Source organism: Geotrypetes seraphini, chromosome 7, assembly GCF_902459505.1.
Source record: "Geotrypetes seraphini chromosome 7, aGeoSer1.1, whole genome shotgun sequence".
In the NCBI taxonomy this organism is placed as follows: Eukaryota; Metazoa; Chordata; class Amphibia; order Gymnophiona; family Dermophiidae; genus Geotrypetes; species Geotrypetes seraphini.
In genome coordinates this window covers 11,131,066-11,152,748 of record NC_047090.1, presented here as the reverse complement: position 1 = coordinate 11,152,748, position 21,683 = coordinate 11,131,066, and the positions used below count along the sequence as shown (strand labels likewise).

The 21,683-nt window shown below is 40.8% G+C and overlaps 1 protein-coding gene across 3 annotated transcripts in view; it reads right to left on the bottom strand.

The window, feature by feature from the left end:
- The window catches only part of KDM7A (lysine demethylase 7A), a 141,003-nt gene that overhangs the window by 104,771 nt on the left and 14,549 nt on the right, over nucleotides 1-21,683 (bottom strand). For all 3 annotated transcript variants that reach the window (XM_033950912.1, XM_033950910.1, XM_033950911.1), the window contains exons 2-4: nucleotides 14,374-14,459; nucleotides 9,114-9,231; nucleotides 5,677-5,837 (exon numbers count right to left, since the gene is read on the bottom strand). In XM_033950912.1, coding sequence (XP_033806803.1) covers nucleotides 5,677-5,837; nucleotides 9,114-9,231; nucleotides 14,374-14,459 — 365 coding nt within the window. The remainder of the gene's footprint in view (nucleotides 1-5,676; nucleotides 5,838-9,113; nucleotides 9,232-14,373; nucleotides 14,460-21,683) is intronic.

Below are 21,683 nucleotides of genomic sequence, written 5' to 3'. Positions count from 1 at the left end.
ACAAAGTTAGTTTTTTTAGAAGTCTAGATCCTTTGCATTTGAATGAGCCCTCTCTATACCCATCTTATACTTCCCTTCTATACCCTTCATGTTTGTAAGGGAAACAGAGATCCTTGCCAGTTCAGAAGTTTGCACAAAACTTAAGTTCTCGGATCTGAGCCCTGGATCAGAGAATAAGACTTTTAAGTTACGCGATCTATGTCACCTGGCAATTAACTGGAAGGAGAATGGGACAGCAGAAATGAAGGCCAGGTGGCTTGCAGATGGTTTGCAAATGACCAGAAGGAGCATGGGGAACAGAACAGAGGTTCGAGTGGACCTGGGTCAATGGTTCAAATGGACCTGAGAGTCACCCCAGACGGGCTGCAAAGCTCCCCAGAACCTAATGCTTAGACTGATCCAGAGCAAGGTGAAATATACAAAAATATATGCTACCTGCACATGACAGAAGATGACCAAGTTCTAATACTACACTTTGAAAAGTATTGTATCCCTAAGTGTCAGAGTTTTGGAAATTTCTTTTAAACCAGATTCCACCATTAAATGCCATCGATATACTTTAGTGCAGCACAAGGTAAAGGAGGCTGGAAAATGATTCCTACCTGCAAAGCTCCAGCACAATTTTACAGTGTACGCTGTGGCTTTCAGAGTACTACGATTACAAAATATATTTTTTTCTTAATAAGCTAGCACAGGTTTGCTTTGGCTCAGCTCATTCTCCTGTCTGACCCTCAGCAAGACTCCTAGATTGCTGGCACTCAGTTTTTTGCTTGCTCAACTTGTCTCACTAAAGTACATAAGTATCAGTGTACTGGGACAGATCAAAGGTCCATTAAGCTTAGCATCCCGTTTTCAGCAATAGTCAATCCGGGTCACAAGTACAACTGATTTCTTGGTGCTTATCCCAGGAATAAGCAGTGGATTTTCCTCCAATCCAGATTCCATAATCCAGCTGTCTCTGGAGTGGTTCCATGTGCTAGCTGTCTTCAGCTTGACTCCCTGAATCCCTCATGAAGGACTACATCAATGAAATGGTTCAAGAGTCAAAGATTTCCAGCAGTGGGGAAGAAGAGGTTGTGCTAAGGGGAGACAGCTAGATTCAGATTATGGAATCTGCAAGATTGGTACTGTGACTCCCCCCGCCCTTGAACTGAAGAACCGGTATGCTTTCCTGGAAGTGGTGGAAATGACAGCATCCCAGGGAGAGGAAGTACCAAAGCTTGAAATTCCTAAAATTGCTGGATCCATGACCACTAGGAGGTGTAAGGTAGTGGTGGTTGGCGTTGGCGATTCCCTTCTGAGGAGTACAGAAGCGTCCGTCTGCAGACCAGACAAGATGTCCTGGGAGGTATGCTGTCTGCCTGGTGCCAAAATCCAAGAAGGTTTAGAAAGATTACCAAGCCTGATGGCTCAACTACAAACAAAAACCAGAATCCGCAGATGCTCAGACAAATGGTTTGACAACGAACTCCCACTCAAATGGCAATGCAGACATCTTGAAAGAGAATGGAGAAAAAAATAACACACAAAAACAGCCTGGAGAACACTAAACAAACAATACAAAAATATCTAAAAGAAAGACGTACTACATCAATTAGATAGGCACAGAACCCGACACCAAGAAACTTTTCAAATTACTAAAGGAACTCAGACACCAAACCTTACCTGGCCACCAAAATCTCTCCTTCCCCAACAGCCACCCAACTGGCTGAATTCTTTAGAAACAAAATCTCAACAGCCAGGAATACCTTCACCGGGACCCCAAACCACCTTGACGAGATCACACTACCCACCACAGAAAAATAGACCAGTGCAGCAGACAGAACCTGATCAGACTTCCCAGATATACAATGGTCCAACCTGAACAGACTCTACAAAAAACACAGTCATGCAGCACATCTGTTAAAAACCTCCAGCACAAAATTCCGCACCCACGTATGCATGGTTACAGAGGGCTAATTCCCACAAGATGTAAACAAAAATCATCATCACCACCCCTATCTTGAAAGACCCAAAGGGAGCAATAGATCAGCCATTCAACTACAGATCTATAGCCTTAATACTGCTATACGTCAAGCTAATGGAAACTTCTCACTGACTACCTAGAAAGCCATAACATACTCCACCCCTCACAATCAGGCTTCAGAGCCAACTACAGCACAGAAATACTACTAGGCTCTCTCCTAGACACAGTCAGGCAACTAAGCAAAGGCAAAAAAAATGCTAGTCGTACAACTCGATCTCACCGCAGCATTTGACCTGGTAGATTATGACATCCTACTACAAACACTGGAAGCAATAGGAATCACAGGTAGGGTTTACACTTGGTTCAAAGGATTTCTTCACTCCAGTCAAAACGATGAAAAATCAGAATCCTGGGCCAACCCCTGCAGAGTCCCCCAAGGCTCTATCTCCAAAACTCTTCAATCTCTACATAGCCACACTTGGTACTTGCTTGGACAAACTAGGCATAACTTCATTCAACTATGTAGATCACCATTCTCCTTCCTTTCGATCAACCTACCCCTAACACAACAAACATGCTACAAATAACACTAGAAACAGTGTCACAATGGATGATAGACCACAAAATAAAGCTGAAACAAGACAAAACTATATCTTACCCGATAACCCTTCAGCAATATCGTTTACAAAAATGTTAAAGAACAGGCCCAAGAACAGAACCTTGAGGCACACCACTGGTAACATCCCTTTCCTCAGAGCGATCTCTATTGATCACTACCCTCTGTCGTCTTCCACTCAACATGTTCTTGACCCAGCCTGTCACTTTGGGACACATCCTGAGGGCCCTCAGTTTATTTATTAGACATCTATGTGGAACAATGTCAAAGGCTTTGCTAAAATCTAAATACACCACATCTAGCGCACATCCTCTATCCAATTCTCTGGTCACCCAGTCAAAGAAATTGATCAGATTTGTCTGGCAAGACCTACTTCTAATGACCTACCTCATGTTGCCTCCGGTCCTGTAATCCACAGGATTCCAGAAACTTCACCATTCTCTGTTTTAAAAGTGTTTCCATTAATTTGCTTACCAAAGAAGTCAGACTTACTGGCCTGTAATTCCCTATTTCTTCCTTACTTCCACTTTTGTGGAGAGGGACCACATCTGCCCTTCTCCAGTCCTCCGATACCATTCCCGACTCTAGAGACTTGTTGAAAAGGTCAGTCAGCGGAGCTACCAGAACGTCCCCAAGTTCCTTCAGCACCCTCGGATGTACAACATCCAGCCCATCACTTTGTCTACCTTTATTTTAGCTAGCTCCTCACAAACACAACCCTCTGAAAATCGATTAAGGTCCATTACTCCTCCATCCTTATTCACATCCCTGGCAAAGACACTTCTTCCCTTCTTTGAAAGAAAACAAGAGACCCGCCAAGGAAAAAACATCGAGGCCAAAGCCTGAGTTTAAATGAAAAAAAAAAAAAAAATATATATATATATATATATATATATACACACACACACACACACACACACACACACACCAAAGAAAATGAAGAACTGAGGTGCCATGAGCCAGCGTCGGGTAGGAAGGCGCTCGCGAATGCGCAGTGGCGAAGTTTCTCAAAACTTAAAGAAACAGTATACTTTTAAACTGTCCATACTGAGCTCTGTGGATGACGTCATCCACATGGATCTTACATGTGAGAATATGCTCATCCTAGGATAAAAGGAGATATTGATGCCCCTGCATAAGACTCTGGTGAGACCTCATTTGGAATATTGTGTACAATTCTGGAGAAATAAAGAGAATGGAGTCGGTCCAGAGGAAGGCTACTAAAATGGTGTATGGTCTTCGTGATAAGGCAAATGGGGACAGACTTAAAGGAAAGGCGGGAGAGGGGAGATAGGATAGAGACGTTTAAATACCTACATTTTGGCATGGTATCTCCCCATCATCTTCAGAACAACAAAAGCAAAAAGATTCATCTAGTCTCTCAGATTCAGGTTATTATAAACACAGTAAAATGTAATGTTTTACAAAATAAATTAAAAGGAAGAAATACTTAAAACCACAAAATGACAACATTCCAGTAACTGACTCTCTTATCTGCCTCTGTTTTGGCTTTTTTAAGCAATCGTTTTCCCCCAAAGGATCCCCCTGCCTTCCTGGTAAGAGCTCCTTGTATTGATTCTTATTATTTTCATTTCGTTTTCTGAAAATGTTCTTTTAACTCCGAGAGCCTCCTTCACCTCACTTTTTAACCATGTGGACCATCATTTAGCCTCCCTTCCTTTAATACATGGGAAATACTTGGTCTGTGCTTCGAGGGTGGTATTTAACCATCCATTTCTGATGTACACTTTTGACCTTTGCAGCTTTTCCTTTTTTTAAAACCATTTTAGAGAGACTCACTTTCAATTTTGAAGTTAAATGCTCATTAAATGCTAAATTGCCCTACTCTACTACTCCTTGATTTCTCCACAGCCCTGGGTTTCTTGAACAATGGATATGTGTATGATTACGATACTGCATGGCTCAGTACGATATGTTCACGACATATAGATGTTACAAGTACTATTTTTTAGTATTATTCTCAGGTCTTCATGGTTGGCTTATTTCCTTTCTTTAGGCTTAATTTCTTTTTCCTTCTATTCTATTTCATTTACTTTATTACGGAGGCATTATGGTGCATTTTACACTGTAACTGCATTTATATTTTTGGAATGATGCCCTATGTATTTTCATGTTTTGTTACCGAAATTTAATAAAACTTTTCATGAACTTAAATGCTCATGTAGTGGATTTCCTATGTTTATGTATTTTTTTTTTTATTAAATTATGCTATGATCATTGTTAAATGGTTCCAGCATCAACACCTCTTACCCCAGATCACGTGGTCCACTAAGAACTAGTTCCTCCTCGATTCCTGAACCATGAAGCAGTCCTTTATTCCATCTAGAACTTTTACCTCGCCATCATGTCCTGACATTGTTTATGGTAGACAAAAACTGTCTACCATAAAAACGAGGAACTAAAAACAAAGATGTTCAAATGTGTGTCCAGTGACTGTACAGCAAACTCTGAATAGATTCCAACTGAGAGATTAACTTTGCAGCTAAGGGCTTTGGAAATTGTTGCTGATGGAACTTTTCAGCTCTCTCTTTCGTGAGAAAAGTAGATAATGTACATATCTGATTTTTAAAAGACTTGGAAATCATAACTTTGAATATTTTGAACCAAACCAACTTCATATTGTGCTGTTATTTGTGGGATGTTCCTTTACACCAGGGTCCTTTTCTTCACTTTTTGCAAGAGTATATGGGAAGATGCTTATTGTTAGTCCCTCATTTGTATGGGAGGCAATATTTGTTTGGTATTTTCTCCCCATCACGTTCTCACTGCTTCTTGGTAGGGAACCTAACAAATTAGGTAACACAAGAATGGCTGATTTCAACTAATTTCTGCTATCATGTCATCATACAGTACATCTGTTTATTGCTTTTTATCTTGATTCAAACCCTCTGGCAGTGTAAGCATTACATCGCATGAAAAAATATCTACAAAAGCATCCAAGACCTAGGATTAAGGAAATGTTTGCGTGACTCAATTCATGACTTAATCTAAAGGTTTTTACATTATTCCTAAAAGTTGCCAAATGAGCAGCCCCTCTGCAGTAGTCAACGTATTTCTAGGGTGCAGCCCATACCTACGTAACGCTCAACATCCATGACAGAGAAAGTGGGTGGGGGTAGTCTGAGGCCCAAGTCATCCAATGTGGAAATCATGATGGGGACGTCAAAGCCGTGCTTCTCCAGATACCTTTGCGTTAGCTGGCTCCCGTGCATTTTCAAAATAACCTCGTCAGCACTGCAAAGAGAAGCAGTGTTCACTTAGAACATGTGCATACACAAGAGCACCTGTCACTAAAACAGTAGAAAGGGTTCCCCACTGCTCCTTACTGAAGAGTACTTGGGGGTTCAACCCCTTCCTTTCAGCTGGGGATCTCTGTGAGCATGAGTGAGGAAAGTAGTAAACAGGAGAGGGAGCTGAACAGCAAGCCTAGGAGGATAAGCTGATGCATCACAAATTTGCACTTGCTAAATGGAGAGCTTGCTACTCAGTGCAACTTACCTAGGTAGGGTAGGATCAGAACTGGAAAAGTCAGTAGCACTTACCAGACAGGGCTGGGGTGGAGCCAGAAATTATCCAGGTATTCTGATAATTATCTGGCTAGATTAGGTCAGCACATCAGCTGTCCTACCTTGTTCGGAGAGCTGCATATATGCAGCACCTGGATATTTATTGCTGCTATCTGGATATAGAAAAACCCGAAGTAGCTAGCATTAACCCCCTCTCCCCCCACAAGAACAATGCTGCCCATAACGTGTTCAATACAGTACCTGTAGTTTAGTAGCGAAGTGACCAGAAAAAAATAACAGTTGCACTTGGTGCTACAGTTCTAAGATTATACACAAAGGCCCTGATTCTACAAAGTGCGTCCTGATTTTAGGCAGCTGTAGGCGTCCTACAGCTGTCTAATCAGCTAATCGGGATGCACGTTTTTAAAAAAAATGCTCCCCAGGCAGGCCGCCTATATTGGAGGCGCCTCCGGGAGCCTAGGGAGGCCCACAAGACGCCTAAGCTCGCCTAAAGGCCTTAGGCGGGCCTTAGGCGAACCTAGGCGGCCCTACGCGTCTCCCTAGTAGAGGAAGAGACGCTTAAAATGTAGGCCAGCAAAATGCTGGTCTACATTGTAAGTAGACGCGGCCGCTATACTGGTCGCGGCAAGGGATTTCCCTGCTGCAATAAGTATAGCGGCCGCCTGTCCCATCACCGGCAGGAGGATGCCCAACTCCTCCTGTCGGAACCCCGAACCCCCCCTCCCCCCCAAACTGGTAATCGCTGACAGGAGAATGCCCAACTCCTCCTATCGGAACCCCGAACACCCCTCCCCCCCAAACTCGTAATCGCCGACAGGAGGATGCCCAACTCCTCCTGCCGGAAAGCCCGACAATCACCCCCCCCCCAACTAATCTCCCTCCCCCAACTAACCTTTAAATGTTGGTCGGCTGGACGGGTCTTGCTGCCGTCCAGCCGACAGGCCCGCCTCATGGAAATGAGATGGGCCCGCCCCTTCCCCGCTAAATCTAAGGCCTGATTGGCCCAGGCTCTAGAAGCCTGGACCAATCAGGCCTTAGGCATAGCGGGTCCGCCCATCCCCACTAATCCTAAGGCCTGATTGGCCCAGGCTAGGCACCGGGGTTCGCCGACAGGAGGAGTTGGGCATCCTCCTGTCGGCGATTACCAGTTTGGGGGGGGAGGGGGAGGGGGGTTCCGGGGTTCCGACAGGAGGAGTTGGGCATCCTCCTGCCGGCGATGGGACAGGCGGCCGCGGCCGCTATACTTATTGCAGCAGGGAGCGATCCCTTGCAGCGATAAGTGTAGCGACTGTGTCTAATTTAACCCGATTCTCTAACCTGCATTTGTACCATGGACGCCGGTTACAGAATTGGGGTTTAGTGTAGAATTGGGGCGTCCTATACAGAATCAGGGCCAAATATAACCAAATTGCTAACAAAAATGGACAGTTTTAGAAGGGACTCTCTCGTCAAACACAGTTTAACTGAGAGGATCAAGTCTCTGGCCACACAGGAACAGAAAATCAAAGATGTGGACACTCAGTTAAAAGAACTTTAGTGTTCAAGAGGGTGTGTTGAAAGATAATCTTGTAACCTTAAGGAAACTGGAAGCTTTAGAGAACTTTTGAAAGACTCTTGATTTTACATTTCCTGGACTTCCCTAAGTCTCCATTATGGTCATCTATAGTGTTATTGAAGAAAAACTTTAATGAGATTTTTTTTAAAAAAACCTGTGGAAAGTATGCTACCACCGACTCGAGTATACTATGTGGGTGAGAGGGTCAACTCCATAAGATGGTAGGAGAAGGGGAATCTTCAGGAGCTCTGAATTGAATGGAGTTTCTGGAATCCTCTGCTGAAGTTCTATCAAGAGCAACCTAGATTGCTACTTTTGCCTTGGAATCCAACAAGCTTGGGACCTTTGTCTTTATTTCTGCTATAAAGATGAGAAGTTTTTGGGACATAAAATATTAATATTTCCTGACAACACAAGGGACAAGGCAAGCCTTTTTGGCCTTTAAATCCTACGTAATGGCTCTGGGAGAACTTTTTTCCTTCAATATCCTTGTTAAGTGTATCGTGAAGATTGATTTAAAAAGACTTATGTATTTAAGGATTCCATTCACCTGTAGAATTTTCTTGCAGCAAGGACTTCAATAGTTCTGGTTATGTCCTCTCTTATTTCAGCTGTGGAACTATATAAGTAATTTGTCTCTTATTGGGTACAAATACTACCTCTGCTTTGGCAGTTTTCTTTTTCTTTGCCTACTTACAGGTGGTTTCTCCTATATTGCTCCCTGTTTGTTTCTTAGATTCGTTGAATGTAGTTAAATATACCCTCTCGATGTTTCAAAACTTATTTTCTTAAAAGTGATAATTATTGATATTATTTTATTTTGGTGAGCGTGTATCTGCAACGGTCAAATATTTGCTTGTATGTATTTAAAAGTTATGCAAAAAAAGTATAAACAAGAGACTCCAACTGGAATATAAAACAAAGTTGAAATTATTTTTGGCTCCCCTTCCAGCTCATTCAGAATTACAGCTAAAATCTAGTGTTTTCATATGCAACTACTCAGGTATTCTCCCCACCCTTCTACTGTCTAATTATTGAAATAGTGGTTCTGAGGCAGGAATCATGCACCAGGACCTCTCCGGAACCCTCTATTAGATATTCTAAATCTGTCCACAAGGTCGCACTTTCCATGATCATGACTTCTCTGAAGCATTAGCAGCCATCTAGTAACCTTCAGCAAGACTGAGCAGTCAGCTGGACAAGAAAGATGATGTTTAAAATTCATCATACATAACATGACACTGTTGAGTCTTATCCTCTTTCAAGATTTCTATGTAATACATCAGTTAGCAATGTTCTGAAGAGAGAAAAATGCTGCTAGGGATGTACAACAGCTCAAGCATGGACCTCTAACATCCTGAAATGCCTCTCCTGAAACTCATTTTTCCTAAATAGTTGAGGTGATTTATTTGGATTTTTTTTTTTTACCTTGGGAATGAACATGCCTGCAGTTGTTTGACAAACTTGTGGGTTCCAGCTTGGACTGGTTTGGTTCCATCATCAACTTCTGTGTAATCATGTCGATGCCAGTTTCTCCGCTTCTTCACTGGGAAAAAATTTGAATCATTATAAGGACTTATTAAAACCAGTAAAGTCATGGTTAACGAGACTCAACAGTTTTCAAATTAACACTGTGCCAAGGTTAATCAGGAAAATGCCTGGAATCTCTTTAGCAATACTAGCAAATTAAAAAAGAAATAAACAAATATAAACAGGCCACCATCTAAGGCTGTGCAGGGTTTTGTTTTTGTATGCACGTACTGAAACGTGACTGCCCGGTCCCAGCCACAGCCTCCTTCCCCCCCCCTCCCCCCAAGTTCATCTCCATCCCTGGGTCTTCATGGGTAGGGTCTGCAGTTGCTCCCATCTTGCTATTGCCACATTCACAATGGCATCAGCTGATCTGAATCCTCTGCCATGAAGTATTGCATATATGACATCAGACTCTGGCCAACCTATATCACAGAGAAATAGAGCACCAGAGAATGACTAGAATTACTCCAGGGAACAGATAAACTACTAGGAAAGGAGTTTGGCATTGGAAAGGCTCTTGTTTTCCATTTTTACCAGAAGAGATTTTGGTTGGGGAGAGAGAGGAGTTTAGAGCAAACCAGACTACTAGTGTTTAAGAAAAAGGGAATGGAATTCTGCTTCTCTTGAGTCAGGAGTGGAGAAGGGTGGATATAGTCCTTCTCCACAAAAATGGGAGAGGTAGGGAACTACAGGCCCATAAATCTGACTTTTTTGGTAAGTAAATTAATGGAAATGCTTTTAAAACAGAATAGTAAGGTATTGGAATCCAGTGGATTACAGGACCTGAAGCATCATGGACTTAGGTGAAAAAATGAAGAAACTCCATGAAATATTCAGTTCTTTCTTAAGAAATATTCACATATTGATGTCAAATCTTTTTTTAATTTATCTCTGGAATTAAAAGTGATGTAACTGCATGTAAACAATAAAAATGTTACTCAATTTACTCATGAAACAGAAGATATCCAAAAAAAAAGTGTATTCTAATGAGGAATAAATTAGGACAACCCCACATATCCTCCCACTTAAAGTGGCTCAAATCACACACAGATATATCATCACATCAAGTGCACATGATTAGAAAATTGTTACTCAGCATTTTGAAGGAGGCTTGCCCTACTTAAACCTCAGACATTTAGTTTGGTGTGCTCATGACTGCTGCGGTGAGAGTGAACACCATGGTGAGATCAAAAGAGCTGTCTGAGGCCTTCAGAAAGAAGATTGTAGCAGCTTATAAATCTGGTAAGGGATTTAAAAAGATCTCAAAAGAATTTGACATTAGCCATTCCATGGTCCGGAAAATAGTGTACAAGTGGAAGACTTTCCAAACAACTGTCAACATGCCCGTATCTGGCCGTCCAAGCAACTTGACCACAATAGCAGACCGCAAGATGCTAAAAGAAGTCTCCAAAAACCCTAAAATGTTATCACAGGACCTACAAAAGGCTCTTGCTACTAAATGCTGAAAAAACAAAGTTTTTCTTGGCTAGTCCAAATGAAACTATTTCAGATAGGCAAATTTTAATTAATAATCTTTTGAACTTGTCTCCTCTATTAGGATTTTGGGAGTTATATTAGATAGACATTTAGCATTAGAAGAGCATATGGACCTTATGATTATGAAATGTTTTCGGACTCTTTGGAAATTACAAGCTATTAAAAAATACTTTAATTTTGATTCTTTCAGACTTTTAGTACAGTCTTTAATTTTGTCAATTCTTAATTATTGTAATATTATTTACCTGGCATCTTGCAAGAAAAATTTAAAGCGTATTGGTTTAATACAAAATGCGGCCATACGCCTAATTTTTGGTCTAAAGAAATATGATCATATTAGTTAATTTTATCAACAACTACATTGGTTGTCTTTTGAGGCACGGATCCTTTTTAAATTTGGGTGTTTTTGTTTTAAGGCTCTCTTTGGTTTGGCCCCAAAATATTTATCCTCTCATTTCAAGTTTTATAGCTCAGTAAAGAATACTCGTAATGAATTCATGTTTATGTATCCTACTATTAAGTCATGTCGTTTTAAGAGATTTCTTAGCAAAACAATTGCCTTTCAATTTTTCAAAATCATTTGTATATTTCTTTTAGAAAGGTTTTAAAAACACATTTGTTTGATAAATTCATTACATAATCTTTTTTTTTTTTCCTTTATTAATTTTCAAAACTATAACAGTGCAATACAACTAATGCAATGCATAATAATACAATAAAAGCACATTCATCTTTCTCATGTTCATAATCATCCATTTTCCCCCATCCATCAATAATCATTCAATATAACACAAACATATATTATCATAAATATCCTACCTTATTCTAAATAATGATATCTATGAATATTCAAAAATCAATTTATGACATAAAGAATCCCCTCCCACCCTGTCCTGGATATGTATTAAAGTAAAGAACAAACTGACTCACAGTCAACAAACAATTACAATGAGGTAACATAAGATGCCAATGGGTCCCATATTAATTTAAATATATTACCATGCCCTAAATTTTCAGCATTTATTCTTTCAAACCTATGACTAGAGCAAAGACTTGCCCACCAGAACGAAAAATTTAAACAATCACAGTTCTTCTAATTTCGAGTGATCATCTGGATGGCTATTCCCGTCCTTATAAGGAAAAGCCAACCTTAACCGTATTACCTTTTTAATGCTATTTTGTAAAATCTCATCATTTTAATGCTAATGTATAATCTTATTTTATGTAAACATCACTGATTGTCCAGTTCTTCTTCTTTGTGAACCGCCCGGATCCTCTTTTGGTGGGCGATATATAAGAATAAAAGTTATGTTATGTTGATGTGAAAGTACATGCCTCTACAATCTGAAAGAGACTGCACAAATTTAACTTGCATGGAAGTGTGCAAGGAGGAAACCTTTGCTCTCTGAGAGAAACATCAAGGCCAGACTGAAGTTTGCCAGGGAGAACATAGACAAACACCAAGACTTTTGGAATAGTGTTCTATGGACAGAAGTGTCTAAAATTGAATTACTTGGATACCAGAAAAGAGGACATGTTCGGCGTACACCAAATGCAGCATTCCAGGAAAACAACCTCATACCAACTGTGAAGCAAGGAGGTGGAAGTGTCATGATTTGGGGATGCTTTGCTGCAGCATGACCTGGCCAGCTCACCATCATAGAATCCACCATGAATTCTACCGTGTATCAGAGGGTACTTGAGGAACATGAGGCTATCTGTAAGAAAATTAAAGCTGAAGCTGAACTGGACCCTGCAACATGACAATGACCCAAAACATACCAGTAAATCCACCAAGGACTGGTTAAAACTAAGAAATGGAGTCCTCGAGTGGCCGAGTCAAAGCCTTGATCTTAATCCCATTGAGATGCTGTGGGGTGATTTAAAACAGGTTGCATATGCAAGAAACCCCTCAAACCTCTCATAGCTGAAAGAATTCTGCATTGAGGAGTGAGCCAAACTTTCTTCAAACCGATGTCAGAGACTGGTAGATGGCTAAAAGAAGCATCTCACTGCAGTTATTTCATCCGAAGGGGGTAACACTAGCTATCAGGGTGTCCTAATTTATTCCTCAGTTAGAATATATATTTTTGTGGATATCTTTAGTTTCATGAGTAAATCAAGGAAATTTTTTGTTGTTTACGTGCAATCACTTTCTTTTCCAGAGATAAATAAAATAAAGATTTGACATCAATATGTGAACATTTCTTAATAATAATAACTTTATTTTTATATACCGCAATACCACAAACAGTTCAGAGCGGTTTACAGAGGAAGAGACTGTATTCAGACAGCGATAATACAAAAAAACTTTCAAAATTACATTAGCATATTAATATTAATCGAGATTGAGGGGGTACAGATAGAAGCAGAGGTAGGTTATAGAAATGGTCAGGAACCACTTCACAGGTCATAGACCTGATGGGCCGCCACGGGAGCGGACCGCTGGGCGCGATGGACCTCTGGTCTGACCCAGTGGAGGCAACTTCTTATGTTCTTATTTGGGACTGTTTTAAGAATACAACAAGGCAGAAGTGGAGTCGGAGAAATTTATCAAAGAGATAAGTTTTGATTGACTTCCTGAAAGTCAACGGTTGGTGGACACCTGGAATGCGCTTCCAGAGGGTGTGATAAGACAGAGTACGGTATTAGGGTTCAAGAAGAACATAAGAACATAAGCATTGCCTCTGCCGGGTCAGACCAGGGGTCCATCGTGCCCGGCAGTCCGCTCCTGCGGCGGCCCCCCAAGAAGGGATTGGACAATTTTCTGAAGGAGAAGGGGATAGAGGGGGTACAGATAGAGGACTACTACACAGGTCCTGGACCTGTTGGGCTCCGCGCGAGCGGACTGCTGGGCACGATGGACCTCTGGTCTGACCCAGCAGAGGCACTTCTTATGTTCTTAAATTTGATAAGAAAGTACATTTGCAATAAAATTGATTAAACATTTATTCCATTTGCTTGCTTGGAACGATAGTGTTCGTGTTCTATCAAGGAATCTCTTGTAGATACAGCCCTTCAAGAAAGAACTGAATATTTTATGGGGTGTCCTAATTTTTTCACATGACTGTAGATGTGCTTAAATTCACTGAGCGCCACTAAGCGCAATTATCTATTGTGCGTCTATGCTTAATAGAATCGCGCTCAGTGTTGTGCTGCTGGACATCTAAACGATGCCTAACTTTTAGATGTCCTTTACAGAATTTGCCCCAAAGGACCTGATTCTGCAGTCACCTAAGAAGTGGCTACTAATTGTATATCGATCACACATCGGCGTCCTATTCAGAATTGTGTCTATACTCCCAGACAGACAACTTAAATGTAGGCCGCATGTCTGTCTCATATCTACACAGATGTGTACCAATGTTTAAGCCTGCCCAAGTCCATTTCCGGGCAAAACCATGCCCAAGCCCCACCTTGGGTTTGCATCTCCGTAGACGCGATAAAGAGGCCTAAAATGTAGGCATCCTGCCTCTTGACTTTTTTTTTTTTTTTTAAACGTGCATTCCAATTGGCTGCCAGACAGCAATAGGACACTTACCGCCACCTGCAATCAGGACACACGTTTTGAGAATCAGGCCCAAATGATCATCTACTTAACTCAAATGGTTTAAAATGAGTAATGCATCTTAAACAAGGATATGTCATGAATACTCACTTAAGGATGGCCCACGTAAAGCAGCACAGTTGGGACAATGGTAGACATCAATGTCGGCAGCATAATGCTCTTCCACATTAACACAGCTGAAAGAGAAGACAAATCTTACATCTTATATTCAGCCAAATTTCAGATTCTAACTGGCAAAGGCAGGTTAATTCGATCGAAAACGCAAATCCCAATTCTTCCTTTAATAGTCCTAAAACAACGCTCTCATTCTCAGTGTTACATAGTAACTGGGTAAATGTAATTAGTTACTGTATTTAAGAAAAAGTTGTGTCACCTTTACTTGTAAAGTACAGCAAATTTGTTATTTACAGAAGTAATAATTTCACCAATTTTTCCTACTTTCATTTAAAAGTAAAAAGTACAAAGCGGAAGCAAGATGTAAATGTCAACTCTTACAAGAGAAGAAAAATCTAGGGTTTTAGGAATTATTTTGGATTGTGGTTTGACATTTGAGAATCAAATAAATGGATTGGTAAAAACAGTCTTTTTCTTGTTTGTATCAATTATGGGCAATACGTTCCATTTTATCTTTAGAGAGTTTTCAAACGGTGGTAAGATATATAGTACTGCCTCAATTTATACAGTATAATCCCGTTATACCGGACTCGCTTATAACGGAAGCTCGCATATAGCGGACGAGATCCGCTGGTCCCAGCCGAGCGCCATTATAAACATACAGAAAATCATTGGATATCGCAGACTTTCAGATATACCGACCAACTATTTTGGCCCCCAGAGCCGCTTTTAGCTGTAGTTTTAATTCGGCTATAACGGACAAACGGGCTCCACCTACAAGGCACGTGGCATGCCAGTGATATCGTATCAAAATACAGCCCAGAAAAAAAATGACAAGAGTATTTTTCTTTCCAGTACAGTGTTCTGGTTTGCAATCATTTCGTGCCACACCAATATTTTGCCGAGTTTTGTTATTGATATTGCTCATATGCTTGTGCAGTGACTATTCATCGATTTACATTGTGTCAAGTTGCCCTAAATAAAGTTTTAAAAAAAATGCAACTCTGGATATAACGGACTGTTTTTCCAGATCCCTTGAAGTCCATTATAACGGGATTAGACTGTATTGTGACATTACATTGAGTTTTAAAAATAGGCTGCAATTGCTTCAAAATATGGTTGTGCGTTTGAATTTTAGAGCAAAAAATATGACCAGGTTACTCCTCTTCTGAATCAATTACACCGGTTGAAGATTGAAATAAGAGAAAATTTTAAATTGGTTAAACTTATTTATAAATTGTTGCAGGGAATAGGATCAAAAGGCTTAATGAAGCATATAACTTTCCCAATAAAGAGTCATTGAGGCTCGGTTATTGTATAAGTTCATATGGTCGTTTTAAATTTTTGATGAACAAAGCTTTGGAATGATTTTCCATCTTATTATATCTTTACAAAATTGTTAAAAAATGTTTAAATGATTGTTAAATGAATAACCCCCTCCTTTAACTTTTACGCTCAAAAAATTGGATCGCCGAACACCAATAGTAGAAATCTCTTTGAATTAGTCAACAATCTCTATCACATACAGGCCTTATCCTGTCCTACCCTTGATTCCCCACCATCTGCAGATGACCTGGCTGAATTTTTCAACAACAAAATCATCAATTTGAGATCCAAACTAGCGGGCTCCTCAACCAACCTTTTGGACTACCCGGTTGCCCAACACAAAGATGACCCTAGGGTAGACATGGCCTGGAATAACGTCACTACACCATCCTGGCAGCAATTCTCCAAACATTACGCGAAATACGCCGTTTCCTACTGCAGATTAGATTGCTGCCCCCCAAACATTATGAAAGTCGCTCCAATCTCTTTCAAAGCCAAGCTATACAACTGGCTCTCCACTCTCTTACTAACCGGTACTTTCCCTGAGGATCTAGGCCAGATTTTGATCACCCCAATCGTAAAAAACCCTAGAGAATCTACCAAACTGACATCTAATTACAGACTAATTGCGAGCACGCCCCTATTCATCAAGCTAATGGAAGGACTGTTCAACCAGGATCTAGTATTGTATCTGGACAAATTTAGCATACTGCATGACTATCAGTCTGGTTTTCATTCCGGATTCAGCACCAAAACTGTCATGGCATCACTTCTAGACTTCCTCCATACCTTATTCGGCCAGGGAACAAATGCTCTCCTGCAACTAGACCTAAGTAGTGCCTTCGATCTAGTTGACCATGCTATTCTGATTGCCTGTCTGGAATCAATTGGTCTTTCAGGTAACGTATTAAAATGGTTTCGGGGGTTTCTGAGCAAACGGTCATATCAAGTCTACAGTGACAATAAAACATCCTTTAGTTGGGTTAACTCTTGCGGAGTCCCGCAGGGCTCTCCTCTTTCCCCCACATTGTTCAACATCTACCTTGCCTCATTGGGGAACCTACTACATAGCTTAAAGGTTAAATTTTATATCTATGCTGACGATTGTTATTCCCCTTACTTCTCTGACCTCCGAGATAAAGATTCATATATCATCCATTCTAAATGAAATCGAACGATGGATGACCGAATTCAAATTGAAGCTCAACATCGACAAAACTAAATTTTTCCTGGCAAGCCCTAATGACAAAATCAAAGACTCCTTGATCTCCCTGAATGGTCAGGACTTCCCTATTGACCACTCCATTAAAATCCTGGGAGTCACCTTGGACCGCCACCTCACTCTAAATGCACACACAGACTTACTAGTTAAAAAATGCTTTTCGGTTCTATGGAAACTCAGAACCATCAGAAAATACTTTGATGCACCATCCTTCCGCTTACTGGTTCAATCATCCATCCTGAGCTTGCTCGATTATTGCAATATTATTTACTTGGGTTCCTTCAAAAAAAAAAAAAAAAACAAACATTCTAAGACTCAGAGTTATTCAAAATTCGGCAGTTCGACTGATCTTTAGGCTGAAAAAATGGGAACACATAAGCCCCTACTATCAAAGACTCCATTGGCTGCCCCTAGAGGCGCGAATCCTGTTTAAGTTCGCTTGTCTATGTTATAAATCAATATTTGGTCTGGCTCCCATTTACCTGGTTTCCCACTTCAATCTGGCAAATTATCTTAGGCCCACTTGAAGAATTCATCTGTTCACCTGTCCGACAATAAAAGCCTGCCACTACAAAAGATTCTTGGACAGAACTCTTGCCTTCTAAGCAGGCAAATGGAACGACTGGCTTAGTAACGTTTTCGCGCACTCTTCATCTTACTTCAATTTTAGAAAACTATTAAAAACAAGTCTGTTCAATCGATTTGTTAACTAAGAATCTGCTCACCACTTCTTATTCAATCCTGTAACCCTATGAACCTTTTAGCTTTCATATTCTTTATTATGTAAGATTGTATTGCTGACTTTGATTGTAACCTCTTCACTGATTGTCCAGCGCCTCATGCTGTAAACCGCCTCAAACTTTTATGGCTTTGGCAGTATATAAGAATAAAATTATTATTATTATTATTTACAAAACCATGCTAGCATCACTGCAGTAACAGCTCTGACACTCCTAGAATTCTTATGAGCGTCCGAGCGGTTCCTGCTCTGGCCGGCGCTAAAAATTCTAGTACGGCTTTGTAAATGAAGGGGTAAATTTTGTATGGACACAATATTTTTTTATTGTTATCTGCCTAGAATCTATTGTGAGAATAGTGTGGAATATAAATAAATAATAGTAAACAAAACCTGGAACAGGATTTTGTTATTGCAAACCTAGTCACGCTAACAGTGCAACAACTATGAGAACAGTAAAGCTGCCTTTGTTGAATCACTCGTAGGACAGTAATGAGTTGCATCACTTTGAAGCAGATACGAAGCTGAAGCTGGTTGCAATTCTTGGTAAACAGACATGGGTCTCAAAGTCCCTCCTTGACATAGACTGCTGGTCTTTCCATAGTAAATGACAGCAGAGAACAGTTCATCCAGTTTGCCCATTAGTTATTCTCATTACAAATACATAATTCAATTAAATTGTCTCTTCTTTGATATTTTTGGGCCATAGACTAAAATCCACTTGGTATTGTCCTAGGTTCCAACTGCTGAAGTTGCCATCTAACCATCCGGTAGTTTACAGGATAAAGTCTGGCCATTAACGTCCTCCTGTTCCAAGTTACTGGAGTTCCCTTTGATGCCTTCCCCAGCCCATCCTACACTGAATCACCGTATATGGGACATAAACCGTACAAGTCTATCCAATAGCAGCCTTAGTTCTCTAATTTATATCATTTGTTTTCTAATTAGAGATCCTCTGTGTTTATCCCACGCTTTTTTTAATTCCATCACTGTTTTCCTCTCCACCACCTCCTTCGAGAGGACATTCCAGGCATCCACCACCCTCTCTGTGAAAAATAATTTCCTAACATTACTCTTAAGTCTTCCTTCCTGCAACCTCAAGTTATGCCCTCTAGTTTTACCATTTTCCTTTCTCTGGAAAAGATTTGGTTCTATATTAATACCTTTCAAGTATTTAAATGTCTGGATCATATCTCCCCTGTCTCTCCTCTCCTCTAGAGTACACATGTTTAGGTCTTCCAGTCTCTTCTCATACTTCTTTTGGTTCAAAACCCTAACCATTTTCATTGCCTTCCTCTGGACTACTTCAAGTCTTTTTATATTCTTAGCCAGATACAGCCCCCAAAACTGAACACAATACTCCAAGTGTGGCCTCCCCAATGACCTATATAGGGGCATCAACACCTCCCTTCTTCTGCTGGTTATTCCTCTTTCTAGACAGCCTAGCATCCTTCTGGCTACAGTCACTACTGCCTTATCACACTATTTATTTTATTTATTTGTTCATTTTTATAGCCCGTCCTCCTCAGGAGCCCAGAACGGGTGACAATAAAATAAAATTAGAACTTCCCTAAATGTCCTGAAGGCTCACAATCTAGCTAAAGTACCTGAGAAAACAAATATTAACTAGTAAAGATATAAATTCAAATAATAAAAAAATTAAAAAAAATAAAAATTAAAGTCTATCACTGGCCGAAGCTGATCTCTGGATCCCAGCCGTGGGCTAAGGGAGGAGACAGGTCACAGCTGATCCACCAACCACAAGGGAGCAGTGCACAATATTCATGGGCTCTCCCTCCACTGCCTCTCCGACATCTGCCTGGCCAACTTCAGCACCCGATCCTCCATCCAACGGGCCATCGAAGCTGTCTACCCAGCATGCAGGCTCCAAGCCGAAGTGCACCACGATCAGCAGCAGGGGAGAAGCAGTGTTCGAGTCCTTGCTTCAGCAATGTGCTTGATGAGAGCTGCGATCTCCTGCTGTAGCCACCTCTCTCACCACTCTGGGCTGTAGCACTTCCAATATGCACCGGCAGACATGGAGTACAATGGCCCAAGAAAGACAGGAGGCCCTGAATCAGACTCCGTCCCAACACCTGATGCCGTGCATCCGTGGAGCAGCCACCAGTAGCAGGGAAGTAGTGGCAGAAACCACAATACCACAGCAGTGAGTTGACAGCCACGATCCGACGCAGCCGAAAGCGGACGAGCAGCAAAGAATCCACCCAGCAACAGGACCACCCTCTGAAGAGGCACAGAAGGCGGAAAAAAGGATTAAATAAAATTAAAGACTTAGAATAAAGTAAAAAATGCCTTTAGATCCTCAGACACAATCACCCCAAGGTCCCTCTCCTCTCTTCATCTGTGCTTATCAGCCTCTCACCTCCCAGCACAAACGGTTCCCTCGGATTTCTACCCCTCAAATCATCACTCTGCACTTCTTCGCATTGAATTTTAGTTGCCCGAACCTTAGACCATTCTTCTAACTTTTGCAGATTTTTCTTCATGATTTCCACTCCCTCCAGGGCATCCACTCTGTTACAAATCTTGGTATCATCCACAAAAAGGCTAACCTTATCATCTAACCCTTCAGCAATGTCACTCACAAACATATTGAACAGAATCAGTCCCAGCACCAATCCTTGAGGCACTCCACTACTCATCTTTTCTTCCTCTGAGCGAATTCCATTAACTACCACCCTTTGGCATTTGTCCACCAACCAGTTTCTAATCCAGTTCACTATTTTGAACCCTAACTTCAGCCAATGGAGTTTATTCAAGAGCCTCCTATGATGAACTGTGTCAAAGGCTTTGCTGAAATCGAAGTAAATTACATCTAGCATATATCCAAGGGTTCCAGGGGAGATCCAAGAAATTACATACCGTTAAGCCTCACCTAAGATGCCAGGCAAAATGGTGTAAACAGTTATAAAAAAATAAAATTGTGGAACACAGACAAACTTGATTTAATGAGACAGAGTCAGCATGGGTTCAGCCAAGGGAGATCTTGCCTCACCAATATGCTTCACTTCTTTGAAGGTGTGAATAAACATGTAGATAAAAAGTGAGCCAGTTGATGTAGTGTATCTAGATTTTGAGAAAGCTTTCGATAAAGTTCCTCACAAGAGGCTCCAGAGAAAATTAAAGAGTCACTGGATAGGTGGCGAAGTTCAGTTGTGTATTAGGAATTGGTTATCGGATAGAAAACATAGGGTAGGGTTAAATGGTCATTTTTCTCAATGGAGGAGAGTAAACAGTGGAGTGCCGCAGGGGTCTGTACTGGGACCGGTGCTATTTAACTTATTTATAAATGATCTGAAAATTGGAATGATGAGTGAGGTGATTAAATTTGCAGACTACACTAAACTGTTCAAAGTTGTTAAAATGCATGCGAACTGTGAAAAATTGGGCATCCAAGTGGCAGATGAAATTTAATGTGGACAAATGCAAAGTGATGCACATTCGGAAGAATAACCCAAATCACAGTTACCGGATGCTAGGGTCCACTGTGGGGGTTAGCGCCCAAGAAAAAGATCTGAGTGTCATCGTAGACAATTTGATGAAACCTTTCACACAACATGCGGTGGCAGCCAAAAAAGCAAACAAGATGTTAGGAATTATTTAAAAAGGAATGGTTAACAAGACAAAGAATGCTATATTGCCCCTGTATCGCTCCATGGTGTGACCTCATCTGGAGTATTGCGTTTAATTCTGGTTTCCTTATCTCAAAAAAATATATATATAGCGGAAGTAGAAAAAGTTCAAAGAAGAGTGACCAAGATGATAAAGGGGATGGAACTCCTTTCATATGAGGAAAGACTAAAAAGGTTAGGGCTCTTCAGCTTGAATGAGAGATGGCCGAGGAGAGATATGATTGAAGTCTACAAAATCCTGAGTGGAGCAGAACGGGTACAAGTGGATCGATTTTTCACTCTATCAAAAATTAGGGACACTCGATGAAACTACAGGGAAATACTTTTAAAACCAATAGGAGAAAATATT